Source organism: Mesocricetus auratus, unplaced genomic scaffold, assembly GCF_017639785.1.
Source record: "Mesocricetus auratus isolate SY011 unplaced genomic scaffold, BCM_Maur_2.0 Super-Scaffold_100038, whole genome shotgun sequence".
Taxonomy (NCBI): Eukaryota; Metazoa; Chordata; class Mammalia; order Rodentia; family Cricetidae; genus Mesocricetus; species Mesocricetus auratus.
Window position 1 is genome coordinate 9,588,163 of NW_024429216.1, and position 27,227 is coordinate 9,615,389.

General features: G+C 56.2%; 1 protein-coding gene across 1 annotated transcript; it reads left to right on the plus strand.

The window, feature by feature from the left end:
* The first annotated feature begins 355 nt into the window (after positions 1 to 355).
* Atp1a3 (ATPase Na+/K+ transporting subunit alpha 3) lies at positions 356 to 26,972 on the plus strand. The gene is given in 24 exon segments (XM_040734701.1): positions 356 to 558; positions 5,231 to 5,357; positions 5,469 to 5,528; positions 5,683 to 5,745; positions 5,747 to 5,887; positions 8,309 to 8,422; positions 8,510 to 8,644; positions 9,240 to 9,357; positions 9,449 to 9,717; positions 10,865 to 11,063; positions 11,182 to 11,291; positions 11,401 to 11,535; positions 15,017 to 15,209; positions 15,408 to 15,583; positions 15,671 to 15,807; positions 16,618 to 16,768; positions 17,041 to 17,209; positions 23,540 to 23,694; positions 23,793 to 23,916; positions 24,601 to 24,746; positions 25,151 to 25,281; positions 25,949 to 26,050; positions 26,264 to 26,355; positions 26,599 to 26,972. Coding segments are annotated over 24 exon segments (3,264 nt in total). The 5' UTR covers positions 356 to 370; the 3' UTR covers positions 26,628 to 26,972.
* Positions 26,973 to 27,227: the final 255 nt, after the last annotated feature.

Here is a 27,227-nt window from a genome sequence, read left to right on the forward strand (position 1 = left end):
GCATTACTGCAGTTCGCTGGGCTTCCTTCATACCCTGTGCCCACCCGACTCCCAGAAAGACACAGTTTCCGGGGTGCTCCCTCCCTCACAGCCCCCACCCCTGAGGTTCCTCCCTGCATTGAAAGGGGTCTCGAGGTCCACCACCCACCGCGGGGTGTCCGGGATCCCCACACACACGCGCGCGCGCGCGCACACTGTGCTCAGCTCCCGGGTGGCGTCGCCGCTTTGCAGAGATAAGGTTGGAACGGTGCAGGGGGAACGGGGGGGGGGGGAGTACAGCTGCAGTACCGGGGGCGGGGCCTCGGGCTGTCCATCATCTCAGAGCCGCTCCTGATTGGCCGGCGCCGCCTCCCCCCGCGGGCGCGGGCATATGAGGAGGAGGAGGCCCGGGCCGCCGCAGCCTCTGTGCGGTGGGACTCACGGAGGGACGGACGCACGCTCCCACGGCGGCGCGGCCGCTGCAGAGGCCCACCAGCCCGATTCCGCGCCTGAGCCCGCCCTGCGGCCCCCGCTCACCACCCTGCCCGCCGCTCTTCCCACGGAGCCGCCAAGATGGGGGTAGGTGCAGGGGTCGGCAGGGCGCTGCGTGTGCGCGTGTGACATTGTGGGGTGCAATGACATTGGGCTGCGCGGGAGTTGGGGAGCTCCCGCACCCCGGGGCCGAGTCTGTGGGGAGCCTCGAGCCGGCTGACCTGGCCAGTCCGTGTGATGGTGTGTCTGGGAGAGCGGGCTGCTGAGTCCAAGAAGGGTGTCCGTGGCGCACGTTGGTGGCTTTGTCCACGGGGGGCGGAGGCGGGGGCTGGCCCTTAGCTTCTCGGTTTGACCTTGTGGGGTTGCTCGCGTGCCGGCTGCATGAGTGCAATTGCTTGAGGGCGAGTGCGTGTGCGTGTGTGCGTGTGCGCGTGCTCCAGGTTCCCCGTAGCAGCAGGGTCTGCAGCCATCTGTGCCCCCGCCGCCCCCTCCCCGGCCCCCCACCTCAAAGCCCGCAACCTGTCTGGGTGTGTCTGAGACCTACGTTAGTGTGTCCCCGGGTCCCCTGGCCCAATGGAGATAGATACAGGCTATGGGATGGACGTGAGATGACCTCTTTCTCCTTCCAGGCCTGGTGTAAGGGTCATCTGCAGGGACTGACTTGGGGCTGCAGAGTTTGTACAGCCCCTAATCTGGGGCGGGGGGCACAGACACCGAGGGCTGGGAGGAGGGGGAAGAGCAGGAGAAATGGCTGACAGACAAGTGCTTGGCTGAGGGCGTGCAAGCACAGCCGTGTGATGGGGGGGGGGAGCTTGCGTGCGCGCTGTGTCCATGCGCGCTGTGTCCTTGCCTCTGTCCGTGTGTCCTCTGTCTGTGCGTCTCTCCAGCAGATGCAGCCTCCTTTCCCGACTGACCACCTGACCCCTGCTGCAGCCCTGGAGTCCTCCCTGTGTGTCTGGGGTGGCACTTGGTGGGGGGGGGGGAGTTGGCCTGGAAGGAGAGGATGGGCGGGGGGACCACCTGGATAAAGAGGAAGAGTCGGTACGGGGGAGCCAAAGGGAGCGTGAAAGGTGGGGAGAAAGATGGCGGATGAAGGCTGAGGGCCACACACGAAGACGGGGGTGCAGTTACTGATCTGTGGGTTGGGGTGGGGAACGGAAGGGAAGGAGAATTAGGTGGGGGAGGATTGGGGGAGGGGAAATGAGAGTCGGTGACGGCTTTCAGGTAAGTGGAACAAAGCTCGGGGTGTGGAAGCCTGGGGGAGAAGGCACAGTGGTCTCAGATTTTAAAAAATGGGGATGAAGTTGGGGGAAGGGGAGATAGACACGGGCAGAAACCCTGAGAAAGAGACACCGAAAAACAAAGAAAGGGACAAGTCACCGAGGCCAAAAAAAGAGACTGAGGCGGCAGGTGGACATGGGAAGACACAGAAAGACAACAGGGGAAACTGAGGCTGACGTGGAGAGACAGGAAAAGACATTTCCACCCAGAGACCAAGGAAATCAATGAATGATAGCCCACCTGAGTGATGGGAAGAGGGGGCTGAGGTCATCAGGTACCCAGGAGTGGTGTCTAGAAAGGACAGTCACAGGTACCCTGGGCTGGGGACTGCGGAGCCAGGAGGCCACGTGAGCCAGGCGTGTGTCAGGGATGCAGCCTGCATGGGAAACACTAGAAGCCGCAGAGGCAGCTGCGGGGAGACGGGCATGTCCCCCGCCCCTAGAGGTGCTCTGCCCTGCAGTGAGCCCATCTGGACTTCCTGCTCTCCTTGGGAAAGCTCAGCTCTCCATGCCAACGGATGGAAGCCACCCCCGGGGGGAGGCTGGTCATGGCAAGGGTTAGCAGGGGCTAGGGCTTGGGTTGCCAGGGACAATGGACTTTACTGTCCTTCCAGGGGTCCAGACTCCCAGACCTCCCTTCTCAGATATGAGGCTTCAGGCCCCCATCCCTCTTCCTCAGACCCAGGAGGCCAGGATGAGCCTCTCCCTTCAAACCTAGGAATCCAGGTCCCAGCCCCTCTATGTCAGGGTCAGAAGTCCAGCCCACTTTCTCTTGTAGGGACCCACACTGCGGCTCCCCGGGGGCTCAGGGAAGGGTCAGCTGATTCCCCTATTTCTGCCAGACCCCATCTCTCCTCATGGCTGCTTATGTCTGCACCTCGACCTTATAGCTTGCTGTCTTCACATCTCTCTGTGTCCGCCTCATCTACAGAAGCTGACATGCCACCTTTTATCCCACAGTTCCGGGATCAGCCTCTTGTCCCCAAGTCCCCGTGCCTCCTTGTCTGAGGCGCAGTGCTGCTGCAGGGCTGGCCCGGGGCCAAACTGCTGCCTCCCCAGCACAGCCTCCTTGGGATTCCCAGGCTTCCAGAGCTCCTCCCTGCACTCCCAAGTCATCCCTGGGTCTGGGGGCAGACAGCAGGCACGTCGGGCTGCGACAAGGTCACAGGGAGATTAGCGCTGAGCCGTCCTGAGCCTCCGATCCCAGCTTGGCCCTGGCCCTGCAGGATCTGTCAACTGCCCTCTGCAAGCACTGAGCCTCAGTGCTTTTCCTGCCAGACCCCTATCTGACCAGGCCGCCAAACCGGAACTCAGTCCAGGCCCAAGGCTTTTTTTTTTTTTCTTGCTCTTCAGTACCCCCTCCCAGTTCTCGCTCATTCCTCGAGACTCTGCAATACCCAGCTGTCTGCAGGAGAAGAGTCAGGCTCACGTCTTGCCCATTAAGTCCCTTGGGAATGACAGCCCACAGGCGGCACGCTGCCTCTCACCAGAGCCTTTGTCCCAGCTGTCATCCGGAGTGTCCTTTCCGCTCCTGATTTGCCCGGCCCGTGGGGGTGGGGTCTCCCAAGCTCAGCTGAGCCCTTGGAGGCATCTGAAGTGTAGGAGAGTTATGCGGGGGAGGCAGGCGGTGACCTCCGTGGAGACCTTGTACTGGGAAGACGGTGGCAAACATAGACACAGGTAGGGAGCAAGGAGAGACAGACGCACAGACAGCGGGGTGTCCTGCTCATGCCCAGAAAAGCAGGAGCAAGACGCCACAAGATGAGACTAGCCTGGTCTACGTAGTGAGACACCTTGGGGGGGGGGGGCAGACAGGCAGGGAAAAAATGCCCTGAGAGAGAGAGGGAGACTCTAGTTGAGACAGAGGCAGGTAAAGGGATGGAGGGAGCAGGACCCCAAAGTGAGAGAGTTCGGGGAGACTGACGAACCAGAGGAGAAGGGGACGCAGGCGAGATGGACAGAGACCCCAGGAAATACCCTGACGGCGCAGGCCCCCAGAGACAACCTGGGAAAGAGAACCCCAGAGGCTCAGCCGCTGAGAGATGGTGTAGGAGACAGGGACTCACGGGATGAGACAGACCCATGGAACGAGGGACGCAAGGACAGACAGCATCCAATGAGAGGACAGATGAAAGAGAGAGACAGCCCCCTCGATGAGACACAGAGATGGGAGGGTCGCAGAGGGAGACGGGCGAGCTAGCAAAGAAACGCAAGACAGAACTGGAGAGACAGAGAGACAGACAGCGTGGACGTAACCACTGAGCCAGAGCCAGAGGCCTGGGAAGGTTCAATCGGCCCAAGGAGAAGAGACCAAAGGATACGCAGAATGCTGGGGGTGCAGCTCAGTGGTTAGAGCCCTGGCCTGGCCCGCACAAAGCCCTGGGCTCCGGCACTAGCTCTGCATAAACAGTGTCATGTGGTACAGGCCTGTAACCCAGTCCTCCAGAGGTGGAGGCAGGAGGAACAGAAATTAGCCTGGACACACACACGCACACGCACACGCACACGCCAGACATGGTGGTTCATGACCATATCCAGCCCTTGGGAGGCTGAGGCAGGAGGATTGTTATGAGTCCCAGTCTGTGATACATAGTGAGTTCTAAGACAGCCTGGGCTAAAAATTAAGACCCCCATTTCTTTTTTTTTTTTTTTTTTTTTGGTTTTTTCGAGACAGGGTTTCTCTGTGGCTTTGGAGGCTGTCCTGGAACTCACTTGGTAGTCCAGGCTGGTCTCGAACTCACAGAGATCCGCCTGCCTCTGCCTCCCGAGTGCTGGGATTAAAGGCGTGCGCCACCAACGCCCGGCCAAGACCCCCATTTCTTTTCTTTTCTCTCTCTCTTTTTTTTAAACCGAGACAGAGTTTCTCTGTATTGTTTTGGAGGCTGCCCTGGAACTCACTCTGTAGACCAGGCTGGTCTCAAACTCACAGAGATCCGCCTGCCTCTGCCTCCCGAGTGCTGGGATTAAGGAGTGTACCACCAACACCCGGCCCCCCATTTCTTAATAATAATAAGTTAAAAGAGGCCGGCAAATAGACTCAGTGGGCAAAGGAGTTTCCCTCCTAGCCTGACGGCCTGAGTTTGATTCCCAGAACACACATGGCGGAAGGAGAGAACCGTCTCCTGCAGGCCGTCCTCTGACCTCCATGCAGACTCGTCAGCAAACACACGCACACGCGCACGCACACACACACACACACTAAATATTTTGACAGATTAAAGTGGTGAAGGGGAGAGACAAACAGACCCCAAGTCCCTAGATACCTAGACACGATGACCCCAAGTCCCAGAGATACCTGGAACTAGACACGATGAGGCTAGCTAGATGAGACAAGTCTTGGGGGAATTCTGGGAGGTGCCCAAAGACACAGTGAGACTCTGAGAGACACGGAGAGAACCCCGGCCTAGCTATGCAGAGGCCAGGCCAAGAGGAGAGGCGGGCGGGGCCGGTGTCGCTCTGGAACCCCTTCTCGCCCGCAGTCTGGTGGCTCTGACAGCTATCGTGTCGCCACCTCGCAGGACAAAAAAAGATGACAAGAGCTCCCCCAAGAAGGGCAAGGCCAAAGAGCGCCGAGATCTGGATGATCTCAAGAAGGAGGTGGCGATGGTGAGTGTCACCCCCCCACCCCCCGCCCCCGTTAGTACTGCCCCACAGTAGTCCTGCCTGCCCGGAAGACCTGTGTGGGATTGTGAGCCTTCTTCCCCAATCACTCTTCAGACAGAGCACAAGATGTCAGTAGAAGAGGTCTGCCGGAAATACAACACGGACTGTGTGCAGGTGAGGGTCGCAGAGCCAGGGCTGACGTCTGGGGCCCTGGGTCTGAGGGAGCAGGGCTGGAGACTGGCCTTCCGGGTGCTTGTGGGGGCTGGTTTTGCTCTGGGGTGCCAGGACTTCCCCGGGAAGGTTCCCATATGAGTCCCGTGTCTTGTAGGGTCTGACGCACAGCAAAGCCCAGGAGATCCTGGCTCGGGACGGGCCTAATGCTCTCACGCCACCCCCCCACCACCCCGGAGTGGGTCAAGTTCTGCAGACAGCTCTTTGGGGGCTTCTCCATCCTCCTGTGGATCGGGGCTATCCTCTGCTTCCTGGCCTATGGCATCCAGGCAGGAACCGAAGACGACCCTTCCCGTGACAATGTGAGTACGCACACACCCTGGCCTGCGCGGGCCCCCACACACCGAGGAACGCAGACACCACATCTCCCCATCCGGACTTTTCAGAGTCCCTCACCTATCATCCAACTGTCACAACCACCTCTGAGAAAACAAGTTCGACCACGAGGAAACCACGGGTGGGGTGTTTATTTGGCAAGCTTTCATGAGGGCCTGGGCTCAATTCTCTGCCTCCATAGAGGACGCTTGTGGTGGAGCACAACCGTCATTCCCTCAGGCAGGAAACTGAGGCAGAAAGATTATGGGTTCGAATCCAGCCTAGGCTACACGGCAGAGTCCTGTCTCAGAAAGTATCAGCTAGGGAGAAGACTTAATAGCCGAAGCACTTGCTGCACACGCCAGGAGGGCCCGAGTTTGAATCCTCAGCACCCACGTGACGCTGACACGTGCGTGGGCCTGCGTCTGTAATACCAGTCTTCTGTGGGGAGATGGGAGGGAGAGATAGGAGAGTCCAACCCGCCTGAGTGTGCCGTGGGAGTGGCCCGTGGGCTTAGGTGACTCAGCAAGGAAGAGCGCCGGCTGCTCTAGCCGGGAACTTGGATTCGGTTCCCACCACCCACATGGCGGCTCACAACCATCTACAGTTACAGTTCCTGGGGTCCAGCGCCCTCTTCTGGACTCTCTGGCACCAGGCACACATGGTGTGCAAAGATGTATGTAGGCCAAGCTGTCATACACATAAATAGATACTAAACAAACAAACAAACCAGGACGCCCTCTCTCAAAGTGGAAAGTGAAGACTAATGTTGTCTAACTTCCACATAACTTGTAATTAATTGTAGCTCAGCTGGTAGAGCATTTAGCTAGCACAATTGAAGGCCTAGGATTGATCTCTAGCACCTTACAAAACTGGGTGTGGTCATGTAAGCCTGTTATGCAAGCACTAGGCGGGCTGAGGCAGGAGGATCCACCTGAGTAAGCTGCAAGAGACCCTACTTACAGAGAGAAGGTTTCTAGCTTAAGGCTCTCCCACCTCAGCAGCTTTGGAAACAGGTGCCACCAGATGGTTACAGCCTAACAGATGACTAAAGATGAGAAGGAATGTCAGGCCTCATCTAACCCCACACGGGACCTGTGCGACACAAGGCTGGTATAATTCTCACACCTAGCCCGGCATTGGCGGCGCACGCCTTTAATCCCAGCACTCGGGAGGCAGAGGCAGGCGGATCTCTGTGAGTTCGAGGCCAGCCTGGTCTACAGAGCGAGTTCCAGGACAGGCTCCAAAGCAATACAGAGAAACCCTGTCTCAAAAAACAAACAAACCAATTCTCACACCTGTGGACACAGATTCGCTCACAACTGCATAGAGATCTTCACGTGTGTGTAAGGAGGGGAGAGTCCCCGTAGGAGGACGCAGGTTCAAACAGTTGCCATGGTCATAGGGACATAGGCCCACTCAGGTGCCGTCGGCATAAGCAGGTCTACAGAGCCAGGCGTGGTGGCCTACACCCTTCATGCCAGCACTGAGGAGGCTAAACCAGGAAGATCAAAACTTCAAGGCCAGCCAAGCCTGCAAAGGTCTTATCTCAGATCCAGGTGGGGTAGAGTGGGCTCTAATCCCAGCACTTGGAGGCAGACATATTTCTGTGAGTTCAAGGCCAGCCAGGGATACATAGACCCTGTCTGAAAAGCAAACAGACAACAAGAAAACAAAGCCAGATGTAGTGGGACATTCTTGGAATTCCAGCACTTCGGGAGTTCAAGATCATCCTCAGCTATGTGGCAAGTTCTAGACTAACCTGGGGTATGTCTCAAAAGAGAAAAAGGAAGAGGTGTGGGTTAAGCACCTGCCCTTTAGGCTTGAGGACCTGAGTCCAAGCCCCAGAATTCCTGGTGGTGACAAGCACTTGTAATCCCAGTGCTGGGGAGGTCGAGGCAGGCTGACCCCTGGAACTCAATGACCAGGCAGCCTTAACCACTTGGTAAGTCCCAGGCTGTGAGAGAGAGAGACCCTGTCTCAAAAAAAATAAAAGGTGTACGGTCCCAAGGGATGTAACATGAAGTTATCCTCTAACCTCTATGTGTGCATGAACACAGACACACATAAATAAATAAAATCATAATTAAAAAGATAGAAATAAGTACAAGAAAAGCAGAATAATAAAGAAGCTCAGTCTTCTGAATGCAAGGCGAGGCCCGCAACATAAAAGCAGGCAGGCAGGCAGACAGACAGACAGACACACAAAGCCCTCTTGCAGGCCTGGGTAGGGCGTGTGCAGGGCTGTCATGATGCCACTGTCCTGCTGTGTCCCCGCAGTTGTACCTGGGCACAGACAGACAGACTCACAGACAGACAGACAGACAGACACACAAAGCCCCCTTGCAGGCCTGGGTAGGGCGTGTGCGGGGCTGTCGTGACGCCGCTGTCCTGCTGCGTCCCCGCAGCTGTACCTGGGCATCGTGCTGGCGGCCGTGGTGATCATCACAGGCTGCTTCTCCTACTACCAGGAAGCCAAGAGTTCTAAGATCATGGAGTCCTTCAAGAACATGGTTCCCCAGGTGAGGAGGGCCGTACCCAGGCGGGCTGTACCCAGGGACTCCCGCGTAGGGGAGGCTCCAGGGCTGACCCCTGTGTCTCGCCTCCAGCAAGCCCTCGTGATCCGAGAAGGGGAGAAGATGCAGGTGAACGCTGAGGAGGTGGTGGTCGGGGACCTGGTGGAGATCAAGGGTGGGGACAGGGTCCCAGCTGACCTTCGCATCATCTCGGCCCATGGCTGCAAGGTGGGTCAGTGTGGTTCCCGCTCTGCTCTCCATGCTCAGGGATGAGGAGGCAAACCCCTCAAAGCCTCTAACTCCAGCCCTTCCTATCGGACTCGGGGACCCAGACCCCAGCCCTCCTCCCTCAGACCCAGGAGCCCAGACCCCAGCCCTCCTCCTTCAGACCCAGGAGCCCAGACCCCAGCCTTCTCCCTCAGACCCAGAGTCCAGGCCCAGCCTCCTCCCTTGGACCCAGAGTCCAGGCCCAGCCTCTTCCCTCAGACCCAGGAGCCCAGACCCCAGCCTTCTCCCTCAGACCCAGGGTCCAGGCCCAGCCTCCTCCCTCAGACCCAGGGCTCCAGGCCCCAGCCTCCTTCAGACATAATAGTCTAGGCCCAGGCCCATCCCACAGGAATTCTGAGGGACGCTGGACCTGGCCCAGAGGTCCTGTTCCTGCCTTGTCTCCTTTAACATCCTGCCTCCCGGTTTCCCAAATACCACAGGCCAAACAGGGCTCCTTTCCCCTTTTCCTGTGACTTCCTGGGACAGGCTTTCCTCCAGGGTGCCCTGGTTCCTTGCTTTCTGTTGCTGAACCTTAACTCTGCTGCTCCATCCTCAGGTGGACAACTCCTCCCTGACTGGTGAATCTGAGCCCCAGACCCGCTCCCCGGACTGCACACACGACAATCCCTTGGAGACCAGGAACATCACCTTCTTTTCCACCAACTGTGTAGAAGGTGACGGAGGGCGCCCCGAGGTGGCTCAGGAGGTGGCACCTGCAGCCTCCGGGGTCCCAGCAGAGCTGAGCCCCTCCCTTTGACCCTACAGGGACCGCTCGGGGTGTGGTGGTGGCCACAGGTGATCGCACTGTCATGGGCCGCATCGCCACACTGGCCTCGGGCCTGGAGGTGGGCAAGACGCCCATCGCCATTGAGATCGAACACTTCATCCAGCTCATCACGGGCGTGGCGGTATTCCTGGGCGTGTCCTTCTTCATCCTCTCCCTCATTCTGGGATACTCCTGGCTGGAGGCCGTCATCTTCCTCATCGGCATCATCGTGGCCAATGTCCCAGAGGGGCTGCTGGCTACCGTCACGGTAAGGCTGAAGCCCGAGACGGGGGTGGGGAGTGGGGTGTGTGTGTGTGTGTGTGTGTGTGTGTGTGTGTGTGTGTGTGTGTGTGTGTGTGGCTGGAACTGGAGTCACAGATGGTCGTGAGTCACGGCGTAGATGTTAGGATCTGAACCCAGGTCCTCTGGGAGAGCAGCAAGGGCTCTTCCCCCTGAGCCGCCTCTCCAGCCCCAGTAAAGAGGAAGCCGCTTTATTTTCTGTGTCTGAGGGTTTCGCCTGCACACACGCGCGTGCACACACACACACACACGTGCGTGCATACACGCACACTATAGTAGCCAGGTGGGGATCAGAGGACGACTGTTCTCTCCTTCCACCGCGTGGGGGTGCGGGGAATTGAACTCGGGTCGTCAGACTTGGCAGCAAGTGCTGTTATCCACTGAGCCATCTTGACAGCCCATTTGTTCCAGTTTTAGAATAAAGTAATGCTGCACCACGCCATACCCTGTTTTCAGCCCCACCCCGATGCATTAGTGCGTGAATTGCTTAAATATAGTCGTTCCCTTCTTCCCTCCCTTCTTCCTCCCTCTCTATTTATTTGTTTATTTATTTATTTTGTTTTGTTCACATTGGTATTTTGCCGTGGATGTCCAGTCCCCAGGAACTGGAGTTACAGACAGCTGTGAGCTGCTGCATGAGTGCTGGGATTTGAACCCAGGTCCTCTGGAAGAGCAGCCAGTGCTCTTAACAGAGGAACCATCTCTCCAGGGCCTCCCGCGCCCCTTTAAAGACACTACAGTCTTTTAAAAACATTTTTTCTTTTTCTTTTAAATTTCTTACTTAGATTTTTAAAATTTTTATTTTATACAAAAAAACACATTACTCCCTGACTGCAGCCCCCCCCGGCCCTTCTCACTTTATTATTTTTTAATTTGCATTGTTACTTATTTTGGGGGGCATTTGTGAGCTGCCTGATGTGGGTGCTGGGAATCAAACTTGGGTCGGCTGCAAGAACAGGACGTGCTGGTTCTCACTGAGCCTTTTCTCCAGCGCCCCTCCTCACTGAGGTGGGGCGCTGGTGAGCGGGAGTCTGAGAACACCACGGTTTGAGCTGAGGCCGGGCAGGTGAGCTGTGGACGTGTGTGCAGATCCCCTGTCCTCGCCCGTCCTCCAGGTGTGTCTGACGCTGACGGCCAAGCGCATGGCTCGCAAGAACTGTCTGGTGAAGAACCTGGAGGCGGTGGAGACCCTGGGCTCCACATCCACCATCTGCTCGGACAAGACGGGCACCCTCACCCAGAACCGCATGACCGTCGCTCACATGTGGTTTGACAACCAGATCCACGAGGCCGACACCACCGAGGATCAGTCAGGTCAGGGGGGGCTCAGGGTGGGGACGGGGGCATCCGGTCCCCAGGGGGGCTCAGGGTGGGGACGGGGCATCCGGTCCCCGGGGGGGGGGCCTCCCGGCTTCACACGTGACTCCTGCAGGGACCGCTTTCGACAAGAGCTCGCACACCTGGGTGGCCCTGTCCCACATCGCTGGACTCTGCAACCGGGCCGTCTTCAAGGGTGGACAGGATAACATCCCCGTGCTCAAGGTGGGTGCGGCCCCCTGCCCACTCTGACCCACACCCCTTCCCCCCTGCCCTCTCCTCCCTCCCTCTCCCCGCCCCACTGCTGACTGACCAGCTTTTCTGCCTGCCTCAGAGGGACGTGGCTGGCGACGCCTCTGAGTCTGCCCTGCTCAAGTGCATCGAGCTGTCCTCGGGTTCTGTGAAGCTGATGCGGGAGAGAAACAAGAAAGTGGCAGAGATTCCCTTCAACTCCACCAACAAATACCAGGTGCGGGCGGACTCGGCTCCCCACGCTGTGTGTGGGAAGAGATGGCTGGCCGGGCGGGCTCTGGGGTCGCGCGCCTTCAATCCCAGCACTCGGAAGGCAGAGGCAGGCGGGTCTCTGTGAGTTCGGGGCCAGCCTGGTCTACAGAGCAAGTTCCAGGACAGCCTCCAAAGCCACAGAGAAACCCTGTCTCCAAAGAGAGAGAGAGAGAGAGAGAGAGAGAGAGAGATGAAATGTCTCCTTGAGCTTGGCGTGTTAGTGACCACCTGTGAGCCAAAGCTTGGGAAGTAGAGGCAGGAGGAATCAGGAGGTCCTGGCCTTTCTCAGCTACATAGTAAGTTTGAGGCCAACCTGGGCTACACAAGACCTTGTCTTAAAACAAGAAACAAGTCAGGCATGATGGCCCAAACCCATATCCCAGCACCGAGAAGGTGGCCGTAAGGGCGTCAAAGCTATCCTCAGCTACCTAGCAAGTTTTGCCGGCCAGCCTGGGCTATGTGAGACCCTGTCTCACACCAAGGAAAGATTCCACCCCAGTGGAACTTGTGAAAGGTAGGGATAATTAGGGCTGACTTCAGGAAACGAGAGTGACGAGTCACAGGAGTGGGGAATGACAGCTGCCGCACGGGTGACAACTCACGGAAACCGTTTCTGGAGCCCCAACTCCTGGAAAGCTTCGGGGACAGGAAGGTCAGCAGCCTGACCACCATCCTCAGTCACCGTGGCGGCGTTCCGCATAGTTTCACACCGTGGGTGAAAGCCTCCTGCAGGTCACCACGGGAACTCTGCTCCCTGGCGGCGCCAGTCATGTCCAGCATGGAGGAGGTGGCTTACATTACAGCCTGGGGACATCTAGCAACAACAAGGACTTTTCCTAAGATTCCGGGATGCAGCCACTCAGTCCCGCTCCGGCTTTGGGGCAAGATAGTAATGTTTGCCGAGCCTCGGTTTCCCACCTGTGAAACTGAGGGTGAGGCTAGCCGGAGGGGGGAGGGGAAGCGGCTGGAGCAGAGTTCCACTCTGAGAGGTTGGAATGGGGGTGCAAGAGACACGAGCCTCCTATGGTAGGGGGTGGACCCTGACCACCATCCCAAGGGTAAGGGCAGCCAGTTTTCACACGTTTTCCAGAAACGTTTTTGAGCTCTTGGAGCTGTTTTAGGGACTGAGGTACCCAGGGTAGTGAGAGCAGCAGGAGACAATTTCTCTCTGATGCTCTAGTCCCAGGAGACGGATAATCAGAGGGTGAGGGAAGCAGCCCTGCCTGCAGGTCTAAAGGAAGGAATTCAGGCAGCACGTGCAAAGGCGCGGAGGCAGGGGTGCAACCTGCCCGAACTGCGGCCGTTGTGGTAAGGGAGTGAGGATAAGGCATTGAGAACGGGGAGACCTGGCCATGACAGGAGGGGGGGGGGACAGGCCTTGGTGCACATCCTTTAACGTTAGACGGTTCTGAGAAGCTATAACTGCATACCACGAGCATCTGTGCTGGTGTACTCGGGTGTGGGCAACCGCCTACAGAGTCCATTTTAGGCTGTTTTCTATCACCACAGAAAGAAACCCCCGCACCCTCTCAGCTTCCGCCCGCCCCTTCTCCAGCAGACCCCCCCGCGCCTCAGCAAACACTAACCTACTTCCTGTCTCTGGATTCACTTGTTCTGGACATCTCATAAAAAACAGATCATGTAATGCTTGGCCTTTTTAAAGATCTGTCTTATTTCACTCCACCTCGCTTTCAGGAGCCATCAAAACGTCCACCGGAGCCTCGTTCTTTTTAAAATTATTTACTATCGTGTATATGTAATGGCAGGGATTACTTGCGGAGGTCAGAGGACAACTTTGTGGACTTGGTTCTCGCCAATTTTTATGGAAGTTCTAGGGATAGAACTCTGGTCTCCAGGCCTGCACAGCAATCACCTCTACCCACTGAACCACACCACCAGCTTCCTAATGATTTTGTTAGTTTGTTTTTTGTTTTTGTTTTTTTCCTGAGACAGGATTTCTCTGTGTAGCTTTGACTGTCCTGGAACTCGCTCTGTAGACCAGGCTGGCTCTACTCACAGAGATCCACCCGCCTCTGCCTCCCGAGTGCTGGGATTGAAGGCGTGCACCACCAACGCCCGGCTCCTCATGACTTTTTATTCTATTTTTACTTTATTCTATTTTTACTTTTTTCTGTGTTTTGAGACAAGATCTCACTCTATGACCCAGCCTGGCAAGACTCAAACTCATGGTCATTCTCTGCCACGGCCTCACAGGTCTCGTGGTGACAGATGTGAGCCACCATGCCCCAATTGTGTGATTACATCACATCTTGTTGATCAGTTCATCTGTTGATGGACGGTTGGGCTGTCTCCACCTTTGGGGAAACTCTTTGCCAAAGCGGCTGCAGCATCTCCCACTGACTTACAGTTTCTTTTTAGTTTTTATTTTCTTTGGAGCTAGAAATGGAACCCAGGGCCTTATATTAGCAAGCGCTTCCGAACCACACCCCTACTTTGATGGATTCTAGGCAGGGGCTCTACCACTGAGTCACACCCCCTGCCCCTCACTGGGGGATTCTAGGCAGGGGCTCTACCTCTGAGCCACGCCCCCAGCCCCTCACTGGGGGATTCTAGGCAGGGGCTCTACCACTGAGCCACACCCCCAGCCCCTCACTGGGGGATTCTAGGCAGAGGCTCTATCACTGACCCACACCCTCAGCCCCTCACTGGGGGATTCTAGGCAGGGGCTCTACCACTGAGCCACACCCCAGCCCCTCACTGGGGGATTCTAGGCAGGGGCTCTACCACTGAGCCACACCCCCAGCCCCTCACTGGGGAATTATAGGCAGGGGTTCTACCTCTGAGCCACGCCCCCAGCCCCTCACTGGGGAATTCTAGGCAGGGGCTCTACCACTGAGCCACACCCCCAGCCCCTCACTGGGGAATTATAGGCAGGGGTTCTACCTCTGAGCCACGCCCCCAGCCCCTCACTGGGGGATTCTAGGCAGGGGCTCTACCACTGAGCCACACCCCCTGCCCCTCACTGGGGGATTCTAAGCCATTGTTCTGCTGTTGAACTTTGGCCCAGAGTGGCTGATGCAGAGAAAGTAGATACAAAGATTCAGGTGAGGGTTGATGATAGCTGGATCCGGGGAGGGCAGCAGAGGAGTGAGAAGAGATTCTAGACAGGCTGCAGAGACAAGCTCACTGCTAGATTTGGGGTGGCTGTATCCTGGGTCCCGACAAGGCAGAGGGAGAGTATATGATTCAAGGATAGTTGGAATTTCTGTGAGAGAGATGTACAGGGATGGGAAGGCGGGAAAGGGTTGAGCCGGGATCTCAGGAGACTTGAGAGAGGAAAAGGGCTGGAGAGACGCGGGCAGTGCGCTTATCTGTCGCTGTCCTGTCCTGGCGCCCGGTGGGCGCTCTCCCTCGCTGGGTGCTGCACAGTCTCCGGTTCCGGTTCCCCCACGCGTGGCTTAAGCGCACACCATTCTCCGTTGCAGCTGTCCATCCACGAGACTGAAGACCCCAACGACAACCGCTACCTGCTGGTGATGAAGGGCGCCCCTGAACGCATCCTGGACCGCTGCGCCACCATCCTGCTACAGGGCAAAGAACAGCCCCTGGACGAAGAGATGAAGGAGGCCTTCCAGAACGCCTACCTGGAGCTTGGCGGCCTGGGCGAGCGTGTGCTGGGTGTGTACTTTGGATGGGGCAGGAACAGGTCCGTCTCTGAGGACCCTTGGGGGCCAGAATGCACCATGAATGAGTGAGTGAATGAACGAACGAACAAGAAACATGCTGGGAGCCGTCTGGGGAGACTGACCGCGGGGTGCGGGCACGGAGGCCCCGAGGCCGGCGCCTGCATGTGCCCGTCTCGGTCCCTGTCACCAGGTTTCTGCCACTACTACCTGCCTGAGGAGCAGTTCCCCAAGGGCTTTGCCTTCGACTGTGACGATGTGAACTTCACCACAGACAACCTTTGCTTTGTGGGTCTCATGTCCATGATCGACCCTCCCCGGGCAGCCGTCCCCGATGCCGTGGGCAAGTGCCGCAGCGCAGGCATCAAGGTGCGTCCGGGGGGTAGCTTCGTGGAGGTGAGGCCAGGGGCTGATGATGCAGGAGGGCCCGCCCTCCCTAAAACGCAATGCTTACAGGTCATCATGGTCACCGGCGATCACCCCATCACAGCCAAGGCCATCGCCAAAGGTGTAGGCATCATCTCCGAGGGTAACGAGACTGTGGAGGACATTGCTGCCCGGCTCAACATCCCCGTCAGCCAGGTCAACCCCAGGTGAGGAGCCACGCCACCTACAGGTCCTCCCCAAACAACACAAATACAAAGTAAGGAAGCCGGGTACGGGTGTGCACACCTATAATCCCAGCACTCAAAAGAGGAGGCAGCCGGCCAAGAGCTACCCAGCAAGGTCTGTCCCCAAACACCGAGGACGACGAATATAGCTCAGAGACAGAGCTTTCCTAGAATCCATCAGTGAGGGGCTGGGGCGTGGCTCAGTGGTAGAGCCCCTGCCTAGAATCCCCCAGTGAGGGGCTGGGGCGTGGCTCAGTGGTAGGACCCCTGCCTAGAGGCCCCAGTGAGAGGCTGGGGGCGTGGTTTGCCTAATAATAAGGGGCCCTGGGTTCCATCCCCAGCACCACCCCAAAAAACATGCATGGGAGGAGCAGGTTCAGATAATTATGTTTAAATATTTCTTTTGAGACAGGATCTCACTATGTAGCCCTGACTGGCCTTGAACTTGTTATGTAGACCAGACCGACCTCAAACTCCAACATCTGCTTGCCTCTGCCTCCCAAGTGGTGGGATTAAAGGAATGTACCTTTCCACCACCTAGTTAGTGGTCAGGTTATAAACAGTGATAAGCAGTTGCTCTCAAAGGATCTGCGGAAGAAGCCCCATATTTCTTCCCTTTGCTCTCCTCACACACCCGTATATTCATGTTTGGTTTCTCTGGCTTCCGGCTTTCCATCTTTATCCCTGACTCTGTCTCCCCGTCTGTAGTCTGTCCCTCTGCCTGTCAGGGGTCACACACACACACACACTCCTCACTCTGGCCTTGGCCGCTGACCACTCTGCTCTTCTCAGGGATGCCAAAGCCTGTGTCATCCACGGCACCGACCTCAAGGACTTCACCTCGGAGCAGATTGACGAGATCCTGCAGAACCACACTGAGATTGTCTTTGCCCGCACCTCCCCTCAGCAGAAGCTCATCATTGTGGAGGGCTGCCAGAGACAGGTGAGCCCCCACCTAATCTCAGGGAGGACTGGGTCTGAGGGAGGAGGCTGGGCCTGGACCCTGGGTCTGAGGGAGGAGGCTGGGCCTGGACCCCGGGTCTGAGGGAGGAGGCTGGGCCTGGACCCCGGGTCTGAGGGAGGAGGCTGGGCCTGGAGCCCTGGGTCTGAGGGAGGAGGCTGGGCCTGGAGCCCGGGTCTGAGGGAGGAGGCTGGGCCTGGAGCCCGGGTCTGAGAGAGGAGGCTGGTGCTCATGCTCACCCTTCTTCCCTCCAGGGAGCGATCGTGGCTGTGACTGGCGACGGTGTGAATGACTCCCCTGCCCTGAAGAAGGCTGATATCGGGGTGGCCATGGGCATTGCTGGCTCTGATGTCTCCAAGCAGGCTGCCGACATGATTCTGCTGGATGACAACTTTGCTTCCATCGTCACTGGCGTGGAGGAAGGTGAGTGGTTGGGGGAGGGGAACAGGCCAGGGCAGGATGCGCTGCCGGCTACGGTGCTCCTGCATTACCGGCCACCAGGGCAGTCTAGGCCTATTCCGGTGTCCTGTAAATACCGTCACTGCAAAGCAGAGGATTCTGGGAGGCATCCCCTGACGTGGGCTGGGGCTCAGTCACCTTCCAGGGTGGAGAAGGAGCCCTGAGCTTATCTGGGATGAGGGTGGGAGGCATGGGCAGAGAGAAAGTCAGTTCCTGCAAAGCGGGCCGAGGGGACAGGCGTACGGCTGGGACTGGTGTGCCAGGGGAGCCCCCGCGGCAGAGCCGACCAACTCCAGCCCCGTTTCCTGGAAGGTCTTGAAGTGGCCACAGAAGGGTCTGGTTCGTGTTTTACATTCTGATCATCAATAGTTACATTGATAATTATAGAAAATGCCAAAAAAACAAAAAAGGCTAGAGTCACCATGAGGTCGCTATGGAAAATAACTGTTCATGCTTGCATCATTTTCTCCCTGAGTCTAGCTCCCGTCTGAAATGTCACTACTTTCTGGGCGTGGGGACACACCAGGCAGATGAATTTGTGTGAGTCTAAGCCAGCCTAGGCTATGAGATCCAGAGATCACACACACGCGCGCACACACACACACACACACACACACACACACACACACACACACACGAACACAGCAGGGGGTGGGATCAGTACTATAATGAGCCAAGGATGTAGCTCAGAGGGATTGTCTAGCATGTGGAGGATTTGAATTTCATCCATGGCAGCAAAACAAACAAAAATTAACAATAGTCGGTCGTTGGTGGCGCACGCCTTTAATCCCAGCACTCGGGAGGCAGAGGCAGGCGGATCTCTGTGAGTTCGAGACCAGCCTGGACTACCAAGTGAGTTCCAGGACAGCCTCCAAAGCCACAGAGAAACCTTGTCTCGAAAAACCAAAAAAAAAAAAAATTAACAATAAGCTGGGCATAGTGGTGCATGCCTTGAGTCCTGGCTAATCTGCAACTCACTTGTAGAAACAGAAATTCTGCCTCTGCCTCTAGGGTTCTGGGTCTAAAGGTGTGGAACTCCCATATCTGGCTGACTGTACTTTTTTTCCTCCGAGACAGACTCTCACTGTGTAGCTCTTGCTGTTCTGAAACTCACTCTGTAGACCAGGCTGGCCTCAAACTCACAGAGATCCCCCTGTCCCTGCCTCCTGAGCGCTGGGATTAAAGGCGTGCGCCACCAACGCCCGGCAAAAGGGAAACACGTTTTCTAAAGCAATCAAAAAACATAAAATAACGAGTTGTGGCTACGCTTCGAAGCCCACAGAACCCCAGTCTCGTGGTGCCGGCCTGTGACCCAAGCCACTCTGGAGGCTGAGGGGGTTTTGAAAGCCTGTGTAACTTAGTGAAACTCTGCCTCCAAGTGAGTTACAAAGAGCTGGGCTACGGGAGAGCTTTGCCTTTCTAAAGGGCAAGAGGCTGGGGTGGGGGTCTTTAACGTCCACAAGGGGAAACTCCATGTACAGAAGGTAGAGTGAGTGTCTTTGTCACCCAGCTACAAGTGACCCAGTTTCTCCTCCTCTGGTTACCACATGCACTCTGAAGTACCCGTGAGTCATCTTTTACCTAGGAACAGTTTAGAACGAGAAACAAATTGCTTCATTGAAGAAAAATGATTGTCACATGAGGACACCAGGAGGTCAAAGGTCTTTGGTACAGTGAGAACTGGTTTTTGTTTTGTTTTTCTTTTGATAAGGTCTCAGGCTGGCTGGCAATTCACTATGTAGCCCGGGCTGGTCTTTTTTTCTTTAAAGATTTATTTATCTATTATGTATTCAAAGTTCTCTGTGAATGTATGCCTGCGCACCAGAAGAGGGCGCCAGATCTCATTACAGATGGTTGTGAGCCACCATGTGGGTGCTGGGAATTGAACTCAGGACCTCTGGAAGAGCAGCCAGTGCTCTTAACCTCTGAGCCATCTCTCCAGCCCCAGACTGGTCTTGGATTCACAAAAATCCTCTTACTTCAGCCTTCTGAGTGCTGGAATTCGAGGTGTGAGCCACCACAACTGGCTGGATTTATTTCTCACAGATACGTAAGAACATAAAATGCGCACCTATTAGCCAGGTGTGTTGATGTATGTGGGCAATCTCAGCACTTGGGAGGCTGAGGTCAAAACATTTAGTTCCAGGCCAGTTGACACTTCACAGCAAGATCCTGCCTCAAATAAAAAAATAAAGCAGAGGGGCTGGAGAGATGGTTGGGCAGTTAAGAGTGCATACTGCTTCTGTAGGGGACCCGAGTTTGAATCCTAGCATCCATGCTAGCGTTCACTACTGTCTGTAACTCTAGCTCCATGGCTCCAGCGCCCTCTGCTGGCCGCCACAGGCACTACACCATTTGCATAGCACCCACCACCTATCTCCACCCTTGAGGCATGGTGAAGAATACCTTTGATCCCAGCACCTGGGTGGCAGAAACAAGTGGATCTCTGTAAGTTCGAGGCTAGTCCTCTACATAGTGAGTGAGTTCCAGGACAGCCAGAGCTACATGGTAAGATGCTGTGTCAAAAACATCAACAACAACAACAACAAAATGCCAGCTGCGCTTGGCGGTATGTGCCTGTAATTCCGGCACTTTGGAGTCCAGGCACTTTTATCTCTCAAAGATAAAAGATAAAAAGATAGAAGCTCCTAACAGGCTGGCGTGTTATTTTTTTTAATTTTTTATTTTTTGGATTTTTGAGACAGCATTTCTCTGCGTAGCTTTGGAACCTATCCTGGCACTCGCTCTGTAAACCAGTCTGACCTGCAACTCACAGAGATCTGCCTGCCTCTGCAGTTCGTGTGCTGGCACTAAAGGCGTGTGCTGCCATGGGATATTTTAATATGCATTTGTGTCGGTTACTGGTTAAACAGGGTTAAACGTATCTGTCTCTTCAGTTAGCATTTCTTCTGGGAGAAAATGCACAGTGCTCTTTCTCCTGGCATTGGGACATTTGGAGTGTGGGTAATTGACGGTCGCCTTGTCACATATCGGCACTCCAGCGTTTCCTGCATCTGTGGACTGCTCTGTTATGATGTTGGGGGTGCAGCTGGAGATTCTGTGCGTGTGAAGCACACGCTGCACCTACTGAGCTATGTCACAGCCGCTTACTCCTCCTTGTAGCTTAATTCACATGCCACGCATGACTTAGCGCTCTCCCTGCCCTCCCCCCAAGACCTCTCCTAGCTGCCATCCTTCTCTCAACTTCTGTGAATTCAGCTCCCAGTTTTCACCATGAGTGCGGGTGTCTGATGAGGCCAGGGGCCAGCGTTGGATCCTGGATCTGGAGTTAGAGGCCATTGTGAGCCAACCTGACAAGGCTGCTAGGAACATGGTCTTCTGCAAGAGCTGTATCCACTCTTTCTTAGAAGAAGGCACTTTTTGAGACAAGGTCTCACTATGTAGTCCACGTGAGCCTTGACTTCGTGGCAATTCTGAGTACTGAGAGTACAGGTGTGTAACACCGCATCTGAATAAGATTAACGCTTTTAGATTCCGTACGTGAGAGAGATCATGTGGCCACACAAAGATTTTCAATACCATCCATTTCATTCTTCCTAAATCCCTTTTTACATTACTTTGCTTGGTGTGTATGGACGCTTTGCCTGTATGTATGTCTCTACCCTACATGCATGCAGTGCCCAGAGACGCCAGAGCCGCTAGAGCCTGGGAACTGGAGGTACAGACAGTTGTGAGCCACTATGCGGGTGCTGGGAATGGAGCCCGTGTCCTCCGCAAGAGTAGCAAGTACTTTTTTTTAAAGCAAGCTTTCTTTTTCTTTTTTTTTTTAAGATTTATTTATTATGTATATAGCTTTCTGCCTGCATGCATGCCTGCAGGCCAGGAGAGGGCACCAGATCTCATTACAGATGGTTGTGAGCCACCATGTGGTTGCTGGGAATTGAACTCAGGACCTCTGGAAGAGCAGCCAGTGCTCTTAACCTCTGAGCCATCCCTCCGTAGCAAGTACTTTTAGCCACCTCTGCAGCCCGTTTTTAATTTTCTGAAGGAATCCCCCATGCTGCTTTCCGTGATGGCTGTAACTAGTTTTTACATTGTGGAAGGCAGCTATACTACACTTCATGTACGTCCTGACCTACGGCGGTCACGGCTCCTCTTCCCTGCCTCTTCTCCCGCTCTCTCATCCTCTTGATCGAAGCCTCCCTGTCTGAGGCAGTGGGATGCCTCTATTGATGCTGCCGTGGCATTAAGTATGATTGTCTTTGTTCTCGAATTTCTTTTTTTTTCTGCCTTTCGAGACAGGTCTCACTCTGTAGCTCCGACTGGCCTGGAATGTCTGGAGATCCAGCTGCCTCTGCCTCCCAAGTGCCACCACAGCCAGCATTGATTTTTTTTTTCAACAGTCTGGCTATACAGTCCTGGCTGGCCTAGAGCTTATTATCTAGACCAGGCTGGTCCCAGAGCTGCTGGGACCCTACCTTTGCCTTCTGAGTGCTACAATTACAGGCTTGTGCCACTATGCCTGGCCTATTTGTGTATTCTCTTTTGAGAAATGCCTATTTTAGTCTATTACCTTTTTTTTTTTTAGACAGTATCTCATGTAGCCCAGGCTGGTCTTGACCTTACTATGTAGCTGAGGGTGACCTTGAGTTCCTGATCCTCCTGTCTTCCCAAGTGCTATGTTTCCAAGCATGTACTACCACACCTGACATTTTTCAAAATGGGATATGAAAACATAAAATTGTTTTTATTTTTTATTATTAATTAATTCATTTACTTCACTTCCCAAGCAAAGTTTCCCCTCCCTCTTTCCCTCCCATTTCCTCCCCTCTGCCCCGCCCCATCCACTCCTCCCGTGTTTCTGTTCAGAAAGGGTCAGGCCTCTCAGGAGAGTCAACAGAGCATGGCAAATCAAGTTGCTGCAGGACTAAGCTCCGCCCCTTGTGTTAAGGCTGTACAAGGCAACCCACCATGAGGAATGGGTTTCTGGAAGCCAGCCAGAGCGATAGGGACAGGCCCTGCTCCCACTGATAGGAGTCTTTTTTAATGATTCCCCTGTAGCTCGGCACGTGAAGAAGACAATGGGCGGGGCTGGCCGTGTTAATCCTTAGGTTTTGGCTTTGTGTGCTCTGTGCTGACTGTATTTTTGAGATATGCCACATGCATCCCGAGTTAACTTGACAGAATTTTGCATATATGGACACCTGGACACTCTTCAGATTCTAGTCAATAGGAACAAGCTTGAGAGAGGGCTTGTCTAGCATGTGTAAGGTACACAGCATATGTCTTCATGCCTGCAGGCCAGCAGAGGGCACCAAATCTCATTACAGATGGTTGTGAGCCACCATGTGGATGCTGGGAATTGAACTCAGGACCTCTGGAAGAGCAGTCAGTGCTCTTATCCTGTGAGCCATCTCTCCAGCCCCAGGACCATTTGATTTTTAACTTTATTTTGAGACTGGTCTCTTTGGCCCTGGGATTAAAGGCTTGTGCCCTCAGGCCCAGCATCCACACCCAGTCTTTCGTTTTGTTTTTGAATGTGGTGCGAGGGTTCGAGCCCGTGGCCTCGAGCGTGCTAGGCAGGTGCTCTGTCTACCAACGGAGGTGTAGCCCTGTGCTCGACTTGTGCTGCTCAGTTTCATGCCTCAGGTGCGCCTATGGGTTCACGAGTTTGTGTCTCCCCCCTCCCTGTCTCTCCTGTGATGCCCCGTGATTTGGCCACTACTCACCTGCCGTGGACTTTCAGGTTGGCTCTGGTTTGAGGCTATTGTGAATAACGCTATGGTAAACATTTGCGCACTTGGCTTTTGGGGGACATAAGCAGTCATTTCTCTTGTGTATAAACCTGGAAGTAGAGTTGCTGGGTTGATGGGGGTGAAGGATGCTTTTAACCTTGATGGACGCTATCAAACAGGCTCTCCCAAGGCTCTCCCAAGGAGTGCTGTGATCAGAGGTGTGTATGCAGATGTGAGTGGGTGAGGGTGAATGGATAAAACGATGCAAGAGGCTAGGAATGTGGCTCAGAGGTAGAGCCTCTACAATCCCCCAGTGAGGGGCTGGGGGCGTGGCTTAGTGGTAGAGCCCCTGCCTAGAATCCCCCAGTGAGGGTCTGGGGGTGTGGCTCAGTGGTAGAGCCCCTGCCTAGAATCCCCCAGTGAGGGTCTGGGGGTGTGACTCAGTGGTGGAGCCCCTGCCTAGAATCCCCCAGTGAGGGACCCAGGAGTGTGGCAATCAGGAAGCCTAAGTTCAATCTCCCAGTACCTCGGAAAAAGGGGGGGCAAGGATATGGGGCTCCGGTGGATCCCAAGTTCCAAGCCTGCTCCTCCCCTGTAGGCCGTCTGATCTTTGACAACTTGAAGAAATCGATTGCCTACACTCTGACCAGCAACATCCCCGAGATCACACCCTTCCTGCTCTTCATCATGGCCAACATCCCTCTGCCCCTCGGCACCATCACCATCCTCTGCATTGACCTGGGCACCGACATGGTAAGCTAGACTGCCGCCGAGGCCTGGGGCGGGGCCGCCCTCTCTGGCGCGCGTGCGCTCTCTGCCCACTCACACAGCCCGGTCTCTCTCCCACCCAGGTTCCGGCCATCTCCTTGGCCTACGAGGCTGCCGAGAGTGACATCATGAAGAGACAGCCCAGGAACCCACGCACAGACAAACTGGTGAACGAACGACTCATCAGCATGGCCTACGGGCAGATTGGTGAGGACTGGGGGCCTCACGAGCTGGCCCAGCAGAGTGGGCGTGGCCCTGGTCCCAGGGCTCCAAGGGAGGAGCCAGGCGGGAGCCCCAGAGAGCATCCCGGAAAGCAAAACCCATGGGGTGGAAGCAACCCGAGTCTGGACTCCTCTTAGGGTTTTTTGTTTGTTTTTAACAACTGGCCTCCAGCTCACTATGTAGGCAATAGTGTAGCCTCCCGAGTGCTGGGATTAAAGGCGTGCGCCACCACCGCCCGCCCGGCAACATCCTTGTCGTGTTTTCTATTGTTTTGTTTTGAGACAGGGTCTCACTAGGTTGCCAGGCAGGCCTTGGATTCGTCCCGTATCCTAGCCGGGCCCTGAGCCTCCCGAATAGCTGGGCTCCCAGGCTTGTGGTACTAAGCCTGACTCCTCCAGGATGTCTAGAATATTGGGCAGCCTGAATCGGGTAGCAGTGTGCTTGGGTGGGTGTGGGGGGGATGCCATCTATGTGGGTAGCCCCCTTCCCTCGTCCCTGAGCAGGTGGCCATCTTGGACCCCACCCCGAGACGTGGCTTAGGCAGGATGACTGAGCAGCCCATAGACTGCTGTAGCGGTCTCAGGGGTCACGGGGGGGGGGGGGCCCGCTGGGCATGCTGCCAGCTCCTGCCTCATCCCCCCCCCACGCCTGGGCTCCCTTCTCCCCCAGGAATGATCCAGGCCCTCGGTGGTTTCTTCTCCTACTTTGTCATTCTGGCGGAAAATGGCTTCTTGCCTGGTAACCTGGTGGGCATCCGGCTGAACTGGGATGACCGCACTGTCAATGACCTGGAAGACAGTTACGGGCAGCAGTGGGTGAGTGGGGCTGAGCATCCGTCATCAGGACCAGGCCAGCAGCTAGTTCAAGTCCCGTGCTGGCCTCTCTGCCCTGGGGCCACATCCCACCACTCTCCCGGGACTCTCTACAAAGCCCAGCCCAGGCTTCATACATGCCTCTGTCCGTCCCTTCAAAACCTAGCTGCTGCCTGTCCTGTGCGGGCATCCACAGGGCGCTCGGTTCCCGGCAAACGAGTAAGGCCCCCTTAATTCTTCTTCTTAAAACATCTGCAACTTCCTGTGCCCCCATGGGGCTACGAATCCAAGAAGGAATGCACATTTGAGGCCCTGGAAACCCCGTGCAGGAGGGCGGGGCAGTGAAGGACCCTGGGGATTGCGTCACAGGGTACCGCCCCACCCTCGTGCATCTCTCGATTCTGCAGACGTACGAGCAGAGGAAGGTGGTGGAGTTCACGTGCCACACGGCCTTCTTCGTGAGCATCGTGGTGGTCCAGTGGGCCGACCTGATCATCTGCAAGACCAGGAGGAACTCGGTCTTCCAGCAGGGCATGAAGTGAGCCTCCGGCACGCCCCGCCCCGCCCCACGACTCGCCCCGCCCCACGACACGCCCTCCTGCGCCACGCCCTCCCTACGCCACGCCCCTCCCGGGTCCGCCCGGGTCTCTCATCCCTCCCTCTGAGCTCTGCGCCTCTTCCCTCCCGAGGGTCGCGTGTTTTAGACTCTGGTCTCTCCCTGTGGGTGACAGCTCTGGGACTCCAGACTTTTTTTTTTTAACCACTGCTTCCATGAACCTGTCCCCGCTTCTCTTTTCTCTTTCTCTCCCTCTCCCCATCTCTCCCTCCTTCTTCTCTCTCTCTCTCCCTTCCCTTTTTTTTCCTGCTTGAGACAGTGCCTCGGTGTTTAGCCCACGTTCGACTCCTAAACTCGCGGCAATCCTCCTGCCTCAGCCTCCCAAGTGCTGGGGTCACATGCCGGCGCCACCGCGCCTGGATGTCTTTCTCTGTCACCAATGCCTGCACCTCGCGTTGTCTCTGTGTCTCCCGTTTGTTTCTTCTCTGCTGGGTCCCACGCTCTGCCCCGTTCCCTCCGCTCCTTCCCCGGTGTAACTCACAGCCTCGCTCCGTTTGCTTCTCCGCCCCCTGTCTGGGTGTCTGCGGGCTTGGGGAGCCTGGTGCGGGCTCGCTCCCCGTCTAGCCCTGTCTCTCGCCCGTGCCTCCAGGAATAAGATCTTGATCTTCGGCTTGTTTGAGGAGACGGCTCTGGCTGCCTTCCTGTCCTACTGCCCGGGCATGGACGTGGCGCTTCGCATGTACCCTCTCAAGTGAGTGCCCGGGCCACCAGGGCTCCACGGTCCCCACCCTCGACGGCCTGGCTCAGCCTTCAGTTTCAGCACACTCGCCCTGGTGTTTCCCTGGATGCCTCCCTCCCCACTCCTGTCCCTACCTCCCAGAGGGCACTCCGCAGACTCCAGGCCCTGCTCAGGACCCGGGGCACACGTCCCTCACGTCCGTCCCCTCCCCTGTCCCCTCTGCAGGCCCAGCTGGTGGTTCTGTGCCTTCCCCTACAGTTTCCTCATCTTCGTCTACGACGAGATTCGCAAACTCATCCTGCGCAGAAACCCCGGGGGTGAGGGCTGCCGGCCAGGGGCGCACGGAGGGCTGGGAGGGGGTGCAGAGGGCGGGTCCCCCCTTCTTCCTCTTCCCTCTCTGCCTACTGTGCCCCTCCCCATCTCTCTTTCCAAGTGTGTGTCTTGAGACAGGGTCTACGCAGCTCGCTCCGCTCTTAGACGCCTGTCCCCCGAGTTCCTCGGTGCTGGGATGACAGGCCACACCCTGCCTGCCTCTCATGCTGTCTCCTCTGTCATTCCAGGTTGGGTGGAGAAAGAGACCTACTATTGACCTCAGCCCACCACGTCGCCCGTGTCTTCCCTGCCCACAGCCCAGGACAGCCCTCTCCGACCCCCGTTTTGTACTCTGGGGGAGGGGCCCTCTCTCCCCGTGGCCCCCCTGTCTCCCACACCTTGGTTACTGCCCCCTTCCCCCTTCTCTGGCTGGCTGGCTTCTCTCCCCCCACCCCAGTCCCCGCCTCTCCTCTCCCTTCCTTTTCTCTCCCCTCTCTCCCTGGCAACCCTGCCCCTCGTTCCCTCCCTGGGCTCTTTTTTACTCCCCTCCGCCCCGTCCCCTGGCTAATGCCATTTCCGGTTCTAATTCTGAACAATTATCAAATATATCAGTGGGGAGAGAGACGCTGCGTGCCTGTCGTCCTTGCCGGGCAGATGGGCGCCCTCTGCCAGTGCTCTCTGTGTTGGGGTGACTCACGTGAGCCCCCTCATGTGTTCAGCTAGGAGGGGGTGCCACAAAATCTTGTGCGGTGCAGAATGGTGGATTGTGGAGTCTAGGGAGTTAGACTTCTCAGCGCAGTGGAATGCGCGCAGATTGGAGGAGGCTGGGACTTGAAGGGGTCTCCTTCCGACAGGGGCCCTCCGACTGGTGCCCCTC